Raw genomic sequence first — 20808 nt, 5'->3', positions numbered from 1 at the left:
TGAGACGCCTAAGACAGCGCTACAGGGAGACGGGACGGACAGCTGATTGCCCTCGCAGTAGCAGACCACGTGTAACAACACCTGCACAGGATCGGTACATCAGAACATCACCCATGCTGGACAGGTTCAGAATGGCAACAACTGTCCCGAGTTACACCAGGAACGCACAACCCCTCCATCAGTTCTCATACTGTCCACAATAGGCTGAGAGAGACAATAGGCTGAGATTGGGGGGTTGAAGGCTAAGGGCCATTCTCCCCAGAAATGTCCGGGAACTTGCAGGTGCCATGGTGGAAGAGTGGGGTAACATCTCACAGCAAGAACTGGCAAATCTGGTGCAGTCCGTGAGGAGGAGATGCACTGCAGTACTTAATGCTGCTGGTGGCCACACCAGATACTGACTGTTACTTTTGATTTTGAACCCCCCCCCCACCCTTTTGTTCAGGGACACATTATTCCATTTCTGTTAGTCACATGTCTGTGGAACTTGTTCAGTTTGTCTGTTGTTGAATCTTATGTTCATACAAATATTTACACATGTTAAGTTTGCTGAAATTAAATGCAGTTGACAGTGAGAGGACTTTCTTTTTTTGCTGAGTGTATTGGGTATGGTAGATTAAAAGGGTTATTTTGTCACGGAGGCTCTAGGTGTTCTTGTTGAAAACCTTCAGATGAAAAGCAAGGACTTCTCTATAGAGGGGTTGGGCAGGGTGAATTATTTAGTATTTCTAACTTATTTATTTGAGTCATGATAGCCCTCGGACAAACAATCCTCAGCTCAGTCAATATACTGTGTTAGCTTCTTCTCATCCTAATGCCTGTTTTAAACTACCTCAGCCCCTGCCGTATGCTGCCAGTTTCCAACCCCCACATTGCTAATACGCAACAAGCAACCTTTTTATTAGTGATCACACCTGGCCACATATTGATGTCACGGACACCCTGTTATGCCTGTAAAGCAGTCATATATGGGGCTGTGTACTGGTGGGCTGTTTTGGCTGCCCTCTGCTCAGGAGGCCTTCACCCCAGACTTCCTGCTCGGGGACTGGAGAGCTGTTCCTGACAGGAAAGAGCCTGGTCGCCCTGTCAGTCTCTCTAACTGGCGCTCAGGTGTTCAGTGCTGATGGCCTGCTGTGTGGGGGACCACGGCACTGCGTCAGTACATGATATGGATGGGACAGAACCACACTAACCTACAATTCTATTTCAATACCGGTGCTCTCCAGCCTGTTTATCACTGTTCATGGCCTTGGGTTTCATTTCCTTTTCACACATCAAATATGCAGATATCCGGCATGTGGTGTTTTTTTGTGAAAATGAGCGAGATACTGTTTACCTATCCAGAGCTGTACCACTGTGTTGTCCCTCAATATCAACAATGGAAAGCAATAAGGAAATAGAAAACTGATAAAGCCTTTATCAATGCTATTATTCCATGGTAATTTTTGGGTGAATACTTTGTATTGAACCTCACTCCATGCTAATGTACTCTCAAGTGCATATAATTGGTTTACATTTGGTTGATTTTTCATTTCAGACTCTAAGGACATTAGTTATGACAAGCATGCCCACCGAGTAAGTATATCCAGCTGTATGACACATCCACCTTTTGAACAGATTAACATTTGATAGTGTCTTGTTGACTCTAATGCTTTTCCTTCTCAACCTACTAACCTAGGTATTTAGAAATCCCATTTCAGGTTTTCCTCTTTTCTCCTCTGGTTCCTCAGAAAGCAGCACACAGTGGCCCAGGTGGTCAGAGCTCTGGGTGGGTTCTCAGTGGTGGCCCAGGTGTGTGAGAGCACTACCCACGTGGTGTCAGGGGGCCACCGGCGGACCCTCAACATTCTCCTGGGCATCGCACGTGGCTGTTGGATCCTCTCTTTTGAGTGGGTATGTATGTTATTTTTGTGGGTCTTTGGCAACGTGAATTCGCTGATTTTAGATGGTTTGAGTGTTAGTTGAAGAACACAACACTGTTTAGCACACATTGTACAGTAGATTGTACATTACACATGATTTTGCCATCCATAAACTCCACAGCTCAAAAATTCTGGCCAATGGTAAACTCTAGTAATTTTCCCCTAAACAGATTTTGTGGTGTTTGGAGCAAAGACAATGGATTCCAGAAGAACCATATGAACTTTCAGATCAGTTTCCAGCAGCATCTGTAAGTAACTGAAGATTCTGCTAATATTGTATACCATTCATATCTAAACACATAGCCCTTGGGGTCAAATTGGTTAAATCTATGCTTTTATAATGAAATAGCCTGGTCAGTTTACCATCTTTTTGACTATCATAGACCTGGAATTCCAAACAGAAGGAAGTGGGTTGGAAACCTGCTAATTTTATTGCCATTCATTAACTTAAGGCGGTTGTTTTTTACTCCGGCATCCTGTGTCAGATGTGGATGTTGCCTCTTCCTGTCCTCCTTCATTCATGAATCTTTGTCCTGCATCTGTGAAGGGGAAGGGGTGTTTTAGTATAGAATATCACATTTCCTCTTGAAATCACACACAGTTCTGTTGTGGTGGCCATAACAATCCACACATTCCCTAAAGGCTTTTTTGGTGGGGGGCCAATCAGCATTTTTACCTGACACATACTCCATCTGTGCTGATTCCTCTGTCTTGTGGATTGTGTTGAGGTAAATAGCTTCCTGGCCGTTCCTGAAAAATGTCTGATATTTGCAGAAAATCTAACTGAATTGAAAGTTAAAGGCAATTTTAAAGCAAAGGCATATGACACATCAGACATTAAAACAAATATTTTATGTTTTGTGTTAAAGCAGAATGAAAACATAAGAACTGTAGGTTGTACTTTCAACATGATTGGAATTAAGTTCTAAAGTCTATTTGTTTACATTCCTGCTGTTGACAACCATTATCCATACTCCACATAGAAAAAGTCCAAAATAGACTAATCTTACTCATACCACAAGTCACTTAGAAGAATTAAGTGAAAATTAACTTGTGATCCCGAATGTTCACAAAACAATAGGTGAAGTATATTACATGAATAAGTTATGACCATAAATCACATTTCTACAATAAAACAATTAAATTAGATTGATAAATATAAGCAGATATGCTCCATAGTACTGGATAACTTGTACAGATTGGAGTCATGAGAGTATGTAGTCTAAGTCAGGCAAAAGAGGTGGAAGGCGAAGTAATCATGGAAAAAGTTTAACACACTTTAGGATTTGCAATTGATATCACGTGTGCTTGCATAATTAGGTTAATTGACATTGATGACATGTTTTGAGTAACATGCCGATCAAAGTTATCACATTGATTTTAATACATTTTGTGAACCATCTATACATTTGAATTAAATAATGTACAGTGCCTTCAGAAAGTATTCACACCCCTTGACTTTTTCCACATTTTGTTGACTTAGTGCGAATTTAAAATTGATTAAATTGAGATTTCGTGTCACTGGCCAACACACAATACTTCATGTCAAAATGGAATGATATTTTTACAAATGAATTAGAAATGAAAAGCTGAAATGTCTTGTCAATAAGTATTCAACCTCTTTGTTATGGCAAGCCTAAATAAGTTCAGAAGTAAAAATGTGCTTCACAAGTCACGTAGTAAGTTGCAATAATAGTGTTGATTTTTTAATGACTATCATCTCTGTACCCCATTCATACAATTATCTGTAAGGACACTCAGTTGAGCAGTGAATTTCAAACACATTCAACCACAAAGACCAGGGAGGTATGAGTACTCTCTGAAGGCACGGAGTATGTACAATTTCTGTAAGGAAGAAAAGCCGTAGATTCATTACAGATTGCCTTTTTGCATTATGTTCATATTTGATATGTATGAAGTATTGTGCTTTGTACCCTAGTTTTCTTTGCTTTTAAAATTAGGGCTATTGTTACATTTTTATTTTACATTATAAATTTAACTTATTTTCCAATTCATTGTATCAAATGTTAATGGGGTGAAATATTGTTATTACAAAATTAACTTTGTCAACCTTGCAATGTGTTACACACTGACATTTCCCCTAGTATTGCTTATTAATAGAAAACAATACTGTTATCTCTACCACAGTTCCAGTTTGCTATAAATACAAGATTTCCAACTGGTCATCTTTTGACTGCCTTGTCCTGGTTGGTTATGCAGTCCAAAGCCCATATATTTCTGAGTATAGATAGTTCATAGACTTTTCTGCTAGTCTTCACCTGTCCATTTTGTACAAAAGTTAATAAAACATTTTTTTTTTAAAGTGACTTGTTGGAGCAAAGCAAATTGTTCCTTCCCTTGTGGAATGTTCGGAAGTGATGAGGTTGCTGTTATGGAGCACTTTGGCCTGTTTGGTCTTTTTTGTTTGTCTGTGTTGTTGTTTCCCAGAGTGACAGAGCTCTGCTCTCCATTCTATGCATGTCTGTGAGAGGCATGTCTCTGTCACAGCCTCAGAAGTCTACTGGTCTGATCATCATTGTGGTGGACTTCAGTGAGTAGCCTGAGCCTTTCCAGTAGTACCATTTGATTCCATTGAATCGATTTGAGTTCTGGCCCTGCTGGAAAAATATTCCGTTCAAGTTGGAGGGGCCGCAGGCGTCAAACCACCAGCCTAGGAAAGCAGAAAACGAGATTGTCAGTCTGAGGGTTTTCAGGATGTGCATTGTCTATAAGACAACATGCCCAGTAAGTAACTGTGCTTCTCCTTCTAACATTGATGCTTTGAATTATCACATTACAACAAACTTGCACACTTTTGTACCTCTTTGTTGAGTTAAATGGGAAGGTCTGGATTGTTATCACATGGAGTGCAAGCTAGTCTAGGTCATTCCCCCCGGGTGTCTGTCATCTTAGTCCTATTTCGTTAATATGCAGCTGGTTATCCCCAACAATTCCCTGAGGTAGAGGGATTCCTCTGTGCAAGACCTCTGAGGGGACCCTCTCATTTGGAGAAGACCCTCTCATATGTCAAGTAAGCAGACACCGATACACTGAAGGAGTCCAAGTCTGGCCCCAAAGCAGTCCAAATGTCAGTGACATGGAGCAGGACCTCTATTCTGAGCTCCAAGAGAGGGAGGGGAAAAAATCCTCAGTTCCCAGACTATTAATGTCAGCAGTTGCAGGGGCAGAATTCCCAAATGAGCTCATCAGTGATTAACTCTGAGCTAATTTTGCTCAAGAACCTTGACCCCGCAACAGAAAGAAAAAACAAGAGGTCTTTTAACTTTCTTGCAGATTTCTGGGAGAAGTACCAAAGCTTGTGGGGGGGGGGGGGTCAAGTGGAGGGAATAATGAAGGGAATAAGTGATCTTCTTAATAAAGGCCAGTGAAAACTCGAAGGTGATTTGCAAAGGAACCTGTTCCTTACCTCCTGTTGTCAGTTGTGAGCATTTGCAAACACATTTGTCGTTGTCTGCATCTTTTGTGCTGAAATCACTTCCCGGCTGACCAAGGCTACTAATTTTGCCTGCTGTGCCACTGTAGCCTTTAAGGTGTATTCTGTGAAATGAAAACGGAGAAATACACTGTGAGGAGGAAGTACGTGATTGACATTCCTCAAAAGACCCAAGTTTAGGGAAGGAATTATCAGTGTTTTTCCTCTGGGTTTTTTTTCAGCAGTGGTGGCAATTATTTTGTTTGTTAGTTCTCAAAGATGATCTTATAAAAAAAATAATGCCTCCATTATCTTCATTATATATGGTTTTAGTCTAAGTTTACAATGAAAACGTTTTACCATCCCGAAAATTAAATATATTATATACAGTACCAGTCAAAAGTTTGGACACACCTACTCATTCAAGGGTTTTTATTTTGACTATTTTCTACATTGTCAAACAATAGTGAAGACATCAAAACTATGAAATAACACATATGGAATCATGTAGTTCCCACATATGCTGAGCACTTGTTGGCTGCTTTTCCTTCACTCTGCGGTCCAACTCATCCCAAACCATCTCAATTGGGTTGAGGTCGGGTGATTTGTGGAGGCCAGGTCATCTGATGCATGACTCCTTCACTGTCCTTGTTTAAATAGCCCTTACACAGCCTGGAGGTGTGTTGGGTCATTGTCCTGTTGAAAAACAAATGATAGTCCCACTAAGCGCAAACCAGATGGGATGGCATATCGCTGCAGAATGCTGTGGTGCCTTGAATTCTAATAAATAACAGTGTCACCTGCAAAGCACCATCACACCACATCCATGCTTCACGGTGGGATCCACACATCCGTTCACCTACTCTGCATCTCACAAAGACACAGCGGTTGGATCCAAAAATCTCAAATTTGGACTCATCAGACAAAGGGCAGATTTCCACTGGTCTAATGTCCATTGCTCTTGTTTCTTGGCCCAAGCAAGTCTCTTCTTGTTATTGGTGTCCTTTAGTAGTAGTTTCTTTGCAGCAATTCGAACATGGCCTGTTTCATGCAGTCTCCTCTGAACAGTTGGTGTTGAGATGTGTCTGTTACTTGAACTCTGTGAAGCATTTATTTGGGCTGCAGTTTCTGAGGCTGGTAACTCTAATGAACTTATCCTCTGCAGCAGAGGTAACTCGGGGTCTTCCTTTCCTGTGGCGGTCCTCATGAGAGCCAGTTTCATAGCGCTTGATGCTTTTTGCGACTGCACTTGAAGAAACTTTAAAAGTTCTTGAAACGTTCCGTATTGACTTCATGTTTTAAAGTCATGATGAACTGTCATTTCTCTTTGCTTATTTAAGCTGTTCTTGCCATAATATGGACTTGGTCTTTTCCCAAATAGGGCTATATTGTGTATACCACCCCTACCTTGTCACAACTGATTGGCCCAAGCACATTAAGAAGGAAAGAAATTCCACAAATGAACTTTTAACAAGGCACACCTGTTAGTTAAAATGCATTCCAGGTGACTACCTCATGAAGCTGGTTGAGAGAATGCCTAGATTGTGCAAAGCTGTCAAGGCAAAGGGTGGATACTTTGGAGAATCTCAAATATATTTTGATTTTGTTTACTACATGATTCCATGTGTTATTTCATAGTTTTGATGTCTTCACTATTATTCCACAATTTAGAAAATAGTAAAAATGAAGAGTAGCTGTGTCCAAACTTTCACTGGTGCTGTTTATTTTTTATGAATCTTTTTACAATATAAGGGAAATGCTGGAATTGAGTCCGCCATTTATTCCTTACTCTGCTAGCAGTAAACTATGTACAGGAGAGGTTGTATTTGTAGATGCGTTTTTTTTTTTTTTTTTTACTGACTTTTTATTTCTTTCTTTTTTTCCTGACTTTTTAACCTTTCCTGTGCTCCATGAGAATCTATAGGCTATGTCTACACACTAGTCATTTAGATGTTAAGTGACTCATGAAAGCTGCAGCAGGGTTTTCTGAAAGAAGTGCCCTGTAATGGTTTGGTTGTCATTCATTCTGTACAAAATTTTAACGCAGGTGATGAGATATTGATGTCAATGCTGACCTACATTGTTTTGTGGCCTCTCAATTCCAGTATAAAAATAATTTATATGGAAATCAGCTTTGTCTGGCTCTAGAATTGTCATTGGATATACTTTGAGACTAAAGGAATTAACAGGAGTGCGCTTGAGTTGAGGTGTGCTGCTCAAATAGAAAGGAAGTATCGGCTCTCTCCTTGAAATCAGCTTATGTTCTAGCAGGCGCTGGTGATGTCTAGGGGTACAGATTGAAGGTTTAGGAGACTGATTCATTTTAGCCTTCTGTGTCACAGATCCAAAACATTTTCTAGATGGCAACACATTTGTTTTGTACTGGTGACCCTTCCACCCCATGTATTTATGTGTATTTTCAGGCAAGTTAAATGTTTTGTTTGTCATTTGTTGATTTTCAAGAACATGACTTGCACACCATTTCATTATAATACTTTACACAAAATGTTTTGATATAGTAATGTTAATAGACTCTTATGCAGCTATGATGTATTTCAGTCCACATCGCAAAGTAATAAAAGCTATCACCTACAGTGGGGAGAACAAGTATTTGATACACTGCCGATTTTGCAGGTTTTCCTACTTACAAAGCATGTAGAGGTCTGTAATTTTTATCATAGGTACACTTCAACTATGAGAGACGGAATCTAAAACAAAAAAACAGAAAATCACATTGTATGATTTTTAAGTAATTAATTTGCATTTTATTGCATGACATAAGTATTTGATACATCAGAAAAGCAGAACTTAATATTTGGTAGAGAAACCTTTGTTTGCAATTACAGAGATCATACGTTTCCTGTAGTTCTTGACTAGGTTTGCACACACTGCAGCAGGGATTTTGGCCCACTCCTCCCTACAGATCATCTCCAGATCCTTCAGGTTTCGGGGCTGTCGCTGGGCAATACGGACTTTCAGCTCCCTCCAAAGATTTTCTATTGGGTTCAGGTCTGGAGACTGGCTAGGCCACTCCAGGACCTTGAGATGCTTCTTACGGAGCCACTCCTTAGTTGCCCTGGCTGTGTGTTTTGGGTCGTTGTCATGCTGGAAGACCCAGCCATGACCCATCTTCAATGCTCTTACTGAGGGAAGGAGGTTGTTGGCCAAGATCTCGCGATACATGACCCCATCCATCCTCTCCTCAATACAGTGCAGTCGTCCTGTCCCCTTTGCAGAAAAGCATCCCCAAAGAATGATGTTTCCACCTCCATGCTTCACGGTTGGGATGGTGTTCTTGGGGTTGTACTCATCCTTCTTCTTCCTCCAAACACGGTGAGTGGAGTTTAGACCAAAAAGCTCTATTTTTGTCTCATCAGACCACATGACCTTCTCCCATTCCTCCTCTGGATCATCCAGATGGTCATTGGCAAACTTCAGACGGGCCTGGACATGCGCTGGCTTGAGCAGGGGGACCTTGCGTGCGCTGCAGGATTTTAATCCATGACGGCGTAGTGTGTTACTAATGGTTTTCTTTGAGACTGTGGTCCCAGCTCTCTTCAGGTCATTGACCAGGTCCTGTCGTGTAGTTCTGGGCTGATCCCTCACCTTCCTCATGATCATTGATGCCCCACGAGGTGAGATCTTGCATGGAGCCCCAGACCGAGGGTGATTGACCGTCATCTTGAACTTCTTCCATTTTCTAATAATTGCGCCAACAGTTGTTGCCTTCTCACCAAGCTGCTTGCCTATTGTCCTGTAGCCCATCCCAGCCTTGTGCAGGTCTACAATTCTATCCCTGATGTCCTTACACAGCTCTCTGGTCATGGCCATTGTGGAGAGGTTGGAGTCTGTTTGATTGAGTGTGTGGACAGGTGTCTTTTATACTGGTAACGAGTTCAAACAGGTGCAGTTAATACAGGTAATGAGTGGAGAACAGGAGGGCTTCTTAAAGAAAAACTAACAGGTCTGTGAGAGCCGGAATTCTTACTGGTTGGTAGGTGATCAAATACTTACGTCATGCAATAAAATGCAAATGAATTACTTAAAAATCATACAATGTAATTTTCTGGATTTTTGTTTTAGATTCCGTCTCTCACAGTTGAAGTGTACCTATGATAAAAATTACAGACCTCTACATGCTTTGTAAGTAGGAAAACCTGTAAAATCGGCAGTGTATCAAATACTTGTTCTCCCCACTGTATATTCAATGGTCCTCCACACACACACAGACTCCCCCAACATTGTTTTTACATTACATATGTAGCCTATATTTAGACACCACACCTGGGAAACGTAGGCCTACCTGTAGTTTTCTGCTTCACTGCCTAGAGAGAACTGGTCATATAGTGAGAATCCTGCGTTTTCCTCCCAATCCATCATCTGTATTCTCAAGACGTATGGGTGCTGATTGGTCAGTATCGAAACAAACTCATTTCCCAACCAGTATTCACCTGAAGGGTTTCCAAAGCCCTTTGAAAGAACATGAAACAATGATTCGCCTTTAGCATGATCACAATGTCACAGTTGAGTTGCATTCTGAGATATTTTAACAAAACATTTTTCACTGTTTGTTGACACTTGGCAGTGTTATCTAATCTTTGTGCTGTGGAACTTGGATAATTTCCTTTAGCTCTCACCATTTTGTACTCTTTCCACGTACGGTGAAAGTCAACACGGCCATCAAATCGTTTTTGTAGTACTGTCCATCCACCCCCCTCTGTCTCCATGTCACAGTAAGCCTTCAAACAAAAAACATAGATTACTCCAACTATCAATGATAATAAATTCAGATTTTTGACTACACTGAGGGACTTTCGACTTCAGCAGCAAACTTGACAAAAGCAGTGCCTTCTCAGTCTAGTTGAATGGAATGGGAGGTTTCTTAAAACAAGTGATGTGCCAGAGTCTAACTCTAACCACTGAAAAGTATCTAAGGAGATCCCTACTTGAGCTCGGGCATGCACAAAACAAACCAAAGGCTGAGAACATTTGAATTTACTCTGAATTAACGGATTGGCTGTGGTGTTAGAAATGTTTTACTTATTTCTTAACTAGTCTCCATGTGATTGTACTTTTATTGTACAATATTAACATAAAAGTTTAATTCTACCTTAATCTCCTGTGTAGTATTGGGAAGGGTCAGTGAGTAGACTCCACTGTCTGTGTTTCCTGACTTGTAGACAGCAGCACAGTCTGGGTATGTGGTTGGTGTGTCCTGCATCATGGTAGGCTTGTTCCCTGCAAAAAGTGGAGGGCCGATCAAATTGATAATACAGCAAAGTTGTACATGTACTTTAACATACAGTGCCTTCGGAAAGTATTCAGACCCCTTGACTTTTTCCACATTTTGTTACATTACATCCTTATTTTAAAATTGATTTAAAAAAAAAAAATTTATCCTCAGCAATCTGACAAAGCAAAAACCGTTTTTTAGACATTTTTGCACATTTATTACAAATAAAATACTGATATCTTATTTACATAACTATTCAGACCCTTTGCTATGCGACTCACAATCGAGCTCAGGTGCATCCTGTTTCCATTGATCATCCTTGAGATGTTTCTACAACTTCATTGGAGTCCACTTGTGGTAAATTCAATTGATTTGGAAAGGCACACACCTGTCTATATAAGGTCCCATAGTTGACAATGCATGTCAGAGCATAAACCAAGCCATGGGGTCGAAGGAATTGTCCGTAGAGCTCCGAGACAGGATTGTGTCGTGGCAGAGATCTGGGGAAGGGTACCAAAAAATGTCTGCAATATTGAAAGTCCCCAAGAACACAGTGACGTCCATAACTCTTAAATTGAAGAAGTTTCGAACCACCAAGACTCTCCCTAGAGCTGGCCGCCCGACCAAACTGAGCAATTGAGGGAGAAGGGCCTTGGTCAGGGAGGTGACCAAGAACCCGATGGTCACTCTGACAGAGCTCTAGAATACCTCAGTGGAGATGGGAGAACCTTCCAGAAGGACAACCATCTCTGCAGCACTCCACCAATCAGGCTTTTATGGTAAAGTGGCCAGACAGAAGCCACTCCTTAGTAAAAGGTACATACACAGCCCGCTTGGAGTTTGCCAAAAGGCACCTAAAGACTCTGGGGCAAAGGTTCACCTTCCAACAGGACAACAACCCTAAGCACACAGGCAAGACAACGCAGGAGTGGCTTCGGGACAAGTCTCAATGTCCTGGAGTGGCCCAACCAGAGCCCAGACTTGAACCCGATCGAACATCTCTGGAGAGATCTGACAGAGCTTGAGAGGATCTGCAGAGAAGAATGGGAGAAACTCCCCAAATACAGGTATGCCAAGCTTGTAGCGTCATACCCAAGAAGACTCGAGGTTGTAATCGCTGCCAAAGATGCTTCAACAAAGTACTGAGTAAAGGGTCTGAATACTTATGTAAATATGATATTTCTGTTATTTATTTTTAATAAATTAGCCCAAATGTCTAAACCGGTTTCTGCTTTGTCATTATGGGGTATTGTGTATAGATTGATGAGGGGGAAAAGCAGGCTGTAACCTAACAAAATGTGGAAAAGTCAAGGGGTCTGAATACTTTGCGAAGGCACTGTAAATACATACTAGTATACTGTGACTTTTCAAAGGTTGTGATTTGATCAACAATTGACATTCTATATTTTACTAAACTGTGGCTTATTAGTTACGCTACAAAAATTGAATTGCCCATAGCATTCTGGTCTTAATTAGTGATGCCAATGTAGCCCCCTCCTAAGTCTACCAGACGCTGTCATAGTGTCACCCACCTCCACCTGTGGGGATAGAGATTGTGTAGATGAGGTTGTTGACGGTCTCAAGCAGCTCCTGTTGCTGCCGCTGCAGGGCAGAGTTATTGGTGGTGGCCCGCAGCAGCTGTTGTTCCAGCTCCTCGATGACAGCCGTCTGTCTCAGTACCAGTGTAGAGAGCTGCTCCTTCTCCTCCTTCAGCGTCTTCAGCTCCACCTGCCTCTGCTCCTCCATCTCCCCCACCCTCTTCTCCAGATAGCTGGGGAGGAACAAGGGCAAGGTACACGCTCAGAAACCCGTAGCAGAGCTGGTTGGCATTACTGGTCTTGTAGTATTTCATATCAAGAAGCAAATTGTTTTACGGGAACAGAACATATAAGCCTACAATTAGGCAAAAATGTGTTTAACAGAAAACACAGGAAATATTAGCCTAACTATTTAGGCTACTGTCTAGTGTTTGTAGCCTTGTTTTAGTTGAAGCATGATTTAGAGATGGGGCACCTGAATGAAAGGGAAGTTTGTTAATGCAAACAAATATCCTTACCTGTTTTTGTCATTCAGCTTGGTTATTTCATTTGTTTGGAAAATGAGCTGTTTTTCCAACTTACTCGTTGATAGAGAGTTCTCAAGAAGCTGACGTTCGAGCCGAGTTGTATGATTTATTACCTAAAGATTAAATAGAAATTTTAGATTAGATGGAGCTAGTAATTGCTGCAAGCCCTTTACAGATTAAATTAAGTAAACACCATTTTGATTTGTCATTATGTTGAATATTTGGCAAGAACCAAATGAACAAGTCATTTTACTTCTGTAATTTCACAACCTGTCCTTGAGGTACTCTCTCAATTAGGGATGTGGTATGATTAAATGAAAACTTGGTCTTTCCTGGTTAGAAAAAATCTCAAATTGGTATTATGTAATGGATGGATTCTGACATCTCCCTGTTTTTCTCTTGAGTAATTTGTTTCACAAACAATTCCACAGTTCACTGCAATACTTTTGGATCAGCTACAGTTAAAAATAAATTGTGCACAGCCAGCCATCAGTTTAGTTTTTTTCCCTCTCACTGAAAACATTTACAGTACACTAAATACAATACAGGGCCTCAATACACTTATCTTGTAATAGTAGCGCTTAACTTGATTACAATTTCAGTCCAAACTCGATTTGTAACAGTCCTATCTCACTTCATGTGCAAACACGGTTTTGTGGTTCGCTTCACTTTCTAACGAGCACAATGTGCATAGGCCTAGATGGTCGGAAAAATCTGTTTCGTAACAGGAAAAAACAGAACAATCAAATTCCAATAAAGGACAGATATGTTGGAAAGGGGTCAGGGGATGTAGGGTCTACTGTGAAAGTGGCTGTATAATGTAATGAAAGTCTCCTCACAGACGTATTGAACTCCTGGTTCTAGAAAGCCCCCTCTTATTTTCCAGTTTGAGGAACTGAACTCAGCAAAATCCTGTGCCAATTTGTTGTTTACATGAATGTTGGGTATGTGTCGGGCTACTATTGGACCTGGTGTTGGTGGCTTTGAACAAACGGATGTCTGATTGTGACAAATTGATAGACCCTTTCTTGTGGGAATACAATGCCGTTAATAACAGGAAATGCTGTGTAGTTCGTTCACAAAAGGTCAATGACTTTCTACAGCAAATCCTGGCCCTGTTGGACAGCATTAGATTTTTTTCATATTTTGCAAATTTTTATAACTTTTGTTTGGTGTAGGCTATTGGGTTTTGAATGTTTTATTCATTTAGCATATATTTTCAAAACTATATTAAGTAAAAGGTCCTCACCTGTGCCTCTACGTTAGTCAGCTTCCGTGTTTGTTCAACGGTCTGACTCAGCAGGTTAGTTCCAAACTCTATCATGGCTGCCGTGTGGTTGTGCACTGCATTCTGCTGGATCTGGAACATCTCCTGTTTCATGTTTTCCTGTATGTAGTTCTCCAGCTGCAGTAAGGATGAAGAAAAGTTGATGAAGGCAGGTTAGTGAGATGGTTTAAGTGATTTACCATGATATTGGGCCTTTGTCCATGTTTTCTCAGTAATGGTAGGGGAGCTGGAAAAGGAGTGGTTATATTTTGTACAGGGCATAAAGATTGGAGCGTACTGCCTTGTCCCCTGGCAGAGTTATTGGGCCATTGTGATGGGTTCAAATTAATTGTGTACGAAACTGTCGTTTACCATATGGATGTCGCAGTGAAAGTATAGGCTGTTTTTCTTTAGAATTACTATTTTTAAGCACTACCGCCTTGTCATGGAGTTCATGGCTTTCCCCCTTGTGTCTGACCTAGAAGTCTCTTGAGCGGTACAAGTGGGCAGAATTATCTGGTGACAGGCCAGGGATTTTTGACAAGTGTTTAGATTACATGATGTTGAAGCCTCTAAAAATTGGGTCAGGAAGTTCATGTGCTTCTGTTTTTCAGAGGGGTCAAAAATGAAAGACTGAGAATATTTTCCCAGCATCCCTGCTGATTCATATTTGATCTACACAAGGGATTAATAGCTTCCCGAAAATTAAAACGTTTTAATATGGTCATTTTTGGTCATATCAAATTGTATCACTGTCAATGGGGACTGCACTGGAATGCCCTTTCAACCTCTAAGGCTCTTTTTTTGTTAAATGTTACTGCTGACTGAGCCTTCACATGAGTTTGGTTAAGTCATTGTGAAGGCAAACTCATAATTGTAACATTCCTACCTGTAGAAAAGTTTGAAATAAGATTTTTTTCTCTCTTGTCTGTCCCACACTGTATAATTTTCTTTAGAGCAAATAAGAGCTTTAAATAGGAGTCTTGTACCCCTATCCAGTAGCCACCTGTCAAAATGAAACTGACAGATTTAAAACAAACCCAATCATAAAGCTCTTTCCTGCATTGAGTTCCTGAGTGGCAATCAGGCCTGAAAGTCTTGTAAACAGGATGGAAATGATGAGTGACGAGTTGCATCCTCTACGACACTGCGTCTTACACTGCAAGAGGATATTAGTAGCGTTAGTAGGCCTAGTCGTTCTGATCTTTGTTTGCGTAAACAATTAGGCTGTATACCCATCTGCCAAAAAGGTAAACTATTGGGACAATTTTAAAACGGGAAGTATATTTTGCTTTTTGCCATGACAAGTGCTGCAATCAGTGCTAATTTTGTTTGTCTTCCTTTCTCCACTTCCATCTTGTCTGTGTTCCTGGACACAGGCACGTGGAGGCTGGAAGAGTGTGTCATCGGAACTGCGAGCGGGACATTCCATTGACGGCAAATGATCTAATCAGTTGTTTACTCCACTCCTGCCTCTAAGTATTCCACGAGGAATTCTTGTTTGTACACCCGGTTTACATGAAAAGCGTGACGGCAAACTGACATTTTATTTTACCGGCACGACAGCAAAGTCCCTCATCCTGTCTTCCAATTTTGAGAGTGAGACAGTACAAGATTTTGAGGTATTACCTCGGCTCTCACAAATTGTATTTTCGTCAGTTGATGTACAATGATTTCCTCTGTCTTCGACTCGGTCTTACATGGGGAAGTTCAAAGGAAGACCTTTTCTTCTGTTATTACGTATAATGCCAATATACGGACAAGCTCTAGTGTATGAAATTGACACGTCAGGAAATTATTTATATGTTTAAAGGGCAATTTCAAGTGTTTGTTCATTAGCAATGTATTAGGAAAATGTATACTTATATTTTGGATAAGGCTTGTTAATTGTTAGTAGTAGTAATGTGCATGAAAGGACCCTTACATAGCTTACTTTTTCCTTTACAATGCCTCCAGAATTCTGGATGCGTTGAGTCAACCAAATTTTTACCAGGAGTCTCTTAACCTTTGCAGAGCTCCTATAGATTAGTTCCCCTCACTTAATGTTGGTTTTACATCAATCAATTAAGTATTGCAATTCTTTCCTTGACAGATATTAATGACAAAGTTCTTAATCCTTCCGGAGTAGTCACTTTGGGACGAATCCTAACCGCAAACACACGTTACGCTGACTTTTATGCAGCATAAATCATACATGTCAATTGATTTGAGATTTTAGCACAGTTACGCAAATGTATCTCACGTAACAAATCTGTCCTTGGAGGATAAAAGCCTGTGAGGCAGTAAATGCTTAATGAACTGAATGAAGGATCATTATGGAGTCTAAAGACTAGAGATTCACTATTTGAACCGCTTAATTTCTAGGTATTCCTCCGGTGTGAGGACATCTTATTAAAAAAGTAGCTCAATCACTGTCCTTAGCTTAAAAGTTGCTGTCTTTACCTTAAAAGCTAAATTATGTTCAGTGCCAAATTCAAAGCATCAAAGCCTACATTATTCTAAATAAAGTGTTCTTAAGCAGTGGCTCTGCTCTGATAAAACGGCAATGACAAAAGGTCTAGGTACCCCAATGACTGAGCTGGTGGAATGATTCAGGCCAGGGTCTGTTTTTTTTGGTTGTGAGCTGTGTGATCAGGCAATGAGTTGTGCTTGTCTTGTCAGAGCTCTATAGACCTCATCATTAATCAAACTCTAAAGAGTGGGAAAGAATGTAGGTAGCCTGAGCTCGTTCCTTTCACACAAGTGATGGCTCAGTAGCGCTGAAAGGGATGCGCAGATCCTTCATCTGGGCACCTGTGTAGAGGCTTTGTCACTACTCGGCCCTTCTCACCCACTTAGAGCCACCACAGCCCTGCTTCTGTGACACAGGCTACTTTCTCCCTACTTCGGCTCACATTCGCTTTCTTATTGCTCAAGACTGAATCCATGTGAAGATGCCCCCTTCAAATAGTAGGACAATGTCACAATTCACTTGCCTGCTTCCTTACAAGGAGGATTTTAAAAATCTGAATTAGTCTTTCAAAGCCTTCTTTGCAGTAACGAAGGTGACTGGAGTATAACGCGTCTGCACATCACTGAAAAGTTAGTGTGTATACTCATCTTTTCTGATGGGGTGGGAAATGAGACATTCCTATAGAAAGCAACTTCTTAATAATATTGTGCAGAGTGGGAAATCATGACACTACATCACCTCTGCACAGTAGGCTACATAATGAGCTCAGTTTGTCCCCCCCACTCCCCTCCAAATTATACCTCTATACCAAAGGCTGCAAAAACTTGCGGTCTCTTTATCATCTCAAGTTGATGTAACATGACGGCAGAGCAGCAGAACCATTCATTTACTTTTTAATCTCTGAAAGGTTCACAGCACCCAACGGGTTATCCGGAACCAAGTTCCTTGTTACGTTTTAAATGTAGGCACTATACCAGAGTGTACCTGGACATGCAAGTAACACATAACATACAAATTGGAGGGATGTAAAATATCATACTAAATAGAGGGACCCCATTGAACACAGACCTGCACTCCCAGTAGAGAAGCTGCTGTGTGACGTCAAGCAGAAGACTTTACCTTGAGGAGCCACTGTGTGTTGTTCTCAATGATGTTCTCCAGCTGCTCTAGCCTCTGGACCGACTCATCATACTCTGCCGGATCGTCCTTCTGGACCAGGTTGGTGTAGGTGCTGCTTGGGGTCTTGCAGTTGTCCTGTTCAGGCAGCAGGAAGGTGTAGCTGCACGGGCCATTTTGGATCTGGTACTGTCTCTTAGCAGCTGTTGGGTCTGTAGTTTTCCTGTAGCCTGTCCCCAGGGCCAGGCAGCCACTCAAGACCACCAGTAAGCCAACATAAAACATTTACAAGAATTAAAACAAAAATGTTATTGTAAAAATGTTACCCAAAGCTCTCCTTTTGGGTCACTGCCTTTGCAGTTGAATGTTTTTCGAGGTTAAATATTGTTGTATTGCTATCCTCTGGAATATCGAAGTGCACACAGTCCAATTCTTCAGGTTCTTTTATAGGCAGGAGGAGGGGATACAGTCAGTGGGTACGCCGGGTAGATGGTGTCATTCCTAGACTGCATGTTTCCCTCTTTTTCACTAAGCCTCCAGCCTCTTGATTTCAGCTGCAGTTGGCCCTCTGGTTACTAGCTATGGGAGTAATGGCAAGGCCCCTCCCACTATATCCCTGTAGCCAGTCACCACGAAGAGCTGCTAGGCTGGAAGAAGCAATGTGTAGACTCTACTTGTTACACACACACACAGGAGCAGATGCACTAATTAAACACTTCCCACCATATCCTCATCTTTGCCTGGGATAGAGCTTCATCAACAGGTCAGGGAGAAGGGCAGAGAGGATAAAACAACAATGCCCATATTTGTGTTTTCTCACAAGCCGATGGCCGAACATCTATTCAGGATGCAGCTTCCATCAAGTAAAGTCTGGAATTGCAATGTCCATCCTCAACCGTGGTAAACATTTTTCTCCCCACGACAAAGCACAGGCATTTGTTTAAGTGAGAATGTTAAAGGAAGGAGAGCCTTTTCTCTGTCACATCCCATTCCGATCTCTTTGCTCAGTCATAAAAAAACATTAGCTCTTATTTCCTGTCATTCTCCAACTCTGGGTTGTATCTGGATCTTGTTACACATGTAGGGGTGAGATCCAGTATGTTTACAGAGGGAGACGAGTATCTGGCTGGGGTTCTGGGGACATTAATAAAGCTCATCCTTCCACTTCATGTCATCATGATAAGATGCTAAATCTCAATTTTAATGTGACTTAAAATAGACTGATCTTGGCTTCACAGAGCCCTGTTGTCCAGATTGCCTGCTTTTTTTTTCCTGTGTGGGAATGAAGTAGTCAAGGTTCTTCATCTAGTCCTTTTTTTAAAGTATATTTTTTCCATCCTCTGATCCTGGCAACTGTAGACGAGCAGCTGGGGAACCATCAGAATCACACTACACTGTAGCCATGTCTGAAGCTAAGGTAATGTAGCCTGAATATTAGCTTATTGTGCTGTAGTAGTAACTTTCGATTACAATCTTCAGTGGTGCCTGGCTGTCGCCAGACCACGTTCCCCTCACGATTTTCCCACCTTTGATTTTAGAGGATGTTTCAGGTCAGGGCGGCTGTGTTCCCTGCATCCTGTCTCAATCCTTCTCAGACTATCATGGAGTAGCATGAGGAAAAAACGGCCCCAAATAGCCTAGTCATTTGAGCCCAGACCTAGGTTCAAATCATATTTATATTAAAAAAAAAAAAAAGCCTTTTTGTCCTTACTGATCAAATATTGTGATTATTCAGGAGTTCAAGCATGGTTTGATAATTATTTATTCTTAGGGAGGGGGTATAGGCAATACATTTTGCTGGGAAACTGTCTTCCAAGGAGACTTGTGCCTCTTGAGGAAAGCAGACGCTTAATTTCAAAGGTGCCAACCAAGCTCCGGAATGTTAATGGTTTGTCTGCTGTGTATCTAGATGTCCAACTGACACACTTGGCAAACATAACTAATTTACATTAACCTTTGGCTTAAATGGATGAGAGATCAAGTTGGGTCGGTGCAAGGTGAGGGTCACACATTAAAGGTCCAATGCAGCTGTTTTTATCTCAATATCAAATAATTTCTGGGTAACAATTAAGTACCTTACTGTGATTGTTTTCAATTACAATGGTCAAAAAGAAACAATAGCTTCTTAGCGAAGGGCAATTTCTGAAGCAAGAATTTAGCTAGGACTGTCTGGGAGTGGTCAGAGTTGGGAGGGGAAACTGAAAACTAGCTGTTATTAGCAGAGAGGTTTGGAACTCTTTCTTATTAATCTATTAACTAATTTACTGCCTGGTGAGGTCACCAGGTGGGCCAAAACATCCCACCAAAACAGGCAGAAATTTAAAGTGGTCTTTTCAAACCGCCCTCGCACTAAAAGGACATAATTTTCACATTTCCCGTTATTACAAACTTGGTGTGGAATTGTATATAAAACACAGGAATATCAAAAAAATGTATATTCCTAGTTTATGGCTTTTTGTAAAAACCGACATAAATAAGTTTAATGTCAAAACTACTAATCAGGCTGCTTATCGCTCAGTTTATACAATTAACATCAAACATAAGATTTATGGAGAGTGTATTGCATTTATTATCTTCAAGATAATGAGCCAGCCTGTGATGTAAAGTTGTTTTTCAGTCATTGTCTATTCCAATGATGTGAGCTATATCAAACAGCTGATATCACACACGGTGCGATGGAGGTGGTCTGTACAGGAAGTGAGTCCGCTTGGAGGATGTTTTGTCTTAAACCCCAGGGATGTTTCTCAATCATGATCATCTTCCTATTGCTCCACTGGCTTCATTCTTCATTTCCTTTAACACTAAAGCTGAACATATTTCACCTCTGAGTGAAACTGCTTGAGTCTCTCTTAGGTGTCCGCATGCATCCCATCTAAACAGTACGGAACATTTTGCATATATTACGACAATGTTTTTGCCTTCAGCAAGGGTTTTTTTCAGATTTTTTTTTGCACGTAATATTTTCTCGGGGGAAGCTGAAGTTTGGAACCCGAAGTCTACGCCACTTCGTTGGTGATTGGTCAACAGTAGGGATTCTTCAATTAAGTGTTTATCATTCAACGATAGACTCATTTTCATGCACATTTTTCACTTCAGAAATACTGCACCAAACATCCAAAATATACTGAACAAAAATATAAATGCAACATGTAAAGTGTTAATCTTATGTTTAAAAGTTGAAATAAAGGATCCCAGAAATGTTCCATACGCACTAAAAGCTTATGTCTCTCCAATTGTGTGCGTAAATTTGGTTACATCCCTGTTCGTGAACATTTCTCCTTTGCCAAGATAATCCATCCACTGGACAGGTGTGGCATATC

At 41.0% G+C, this 20808-nt stretch overlaps 2 protein-coding genes across 3 annotated transcripts in view; one reads left to right on the top strand and one right to left on the bottom strand.

The window, feature by feature from the left end:
• LOC139571132 (microcephalin-like) overlaps positions 1-20808 on the top strand; it is a 49334-nt gene that overhangs the window by 12334 nt on the left and 16192 nt on the right. For both annotated transcript variants that reach the window (XM_071393724.1, XM_071393723.1), the window contains exons 11-13: positions 1538-1575; positions 1731-1893; positions 2093-2170. In XM_071393724.1, coding sequence (XP_071249825.1) covers positions 1538-1575; positions 1731-1893; positions 2093-2170 — 279 coding nt within the window. The remainder of the gene's footprint in view (positions 1-1537; positions 1576-1730; positions 1894-2092; positions 2171-20808) is intronic.
• On the bottom strand, positions 2756-18885 carry LOC139571133 (angiopoietin-2-like). Its single transcript, XM_071393725.1, has 9 exons — positions 17492-18885; positions 13903-14058; positions 12645-12766; positions 12121-12359; positions 10466-10593; positions 9993-10094; positions 9659-9825; positions 5350-5480; positions 2756-4593 (listed from the first exon to the last, which is right to left on the bottom strand). The coding sequence occupies exons 1-9, from the start codon at positions 17771-17773 to the stop codon at positions 4433-4435; spliced, it is 1488 nt and encodes a 495-aa protein (XP_071249826.1). The 5' UTR covers positions 17774-18885; the 3' UTR covers positions 2756-4432.

The sequence above is a fragment of the Salvelinus alpinus genome, chromosome 3 (genome assembly GCF_045679555.1).
Source record: "Salvelinus alpinus chromosome 3, SLU_Salpinus.1, whole genome shotgun sequence".
Classification (NCBI taxonomy): Eukaryota; Metazoa; Chordata; class Actinopteri; order Salmoniformes; family Salmonidae; genus Salvelinus; species Salvelinus alpinus.
This window is presented reverse-complemented; position numbering and strand designations above follow the sequence as displayed.

Coding starts and splice junctions, on each gene's coding strand:
- LOC139571133 (XM_071393725.1), bottom strand. CDS start 17,773: ATGTTTTATGTTGGCTTACTGGTGGTCTTGAGTGGCTGCCTGGCCCTG. Junction 14,059..17,491: donor ACACACAGTGGCTCCTCAAG/GTAAAGTCTTCT, acceptor TCCTTACTGCAG/CTGGAGAACTACATACAGGA. Junction 5,481..9,658: donor AGTGAAGCAGAAAACTACAG/GTAGGCCTACGT, acceptor TTCATTTCACAG/AATACACCTTAAAGGCTACA.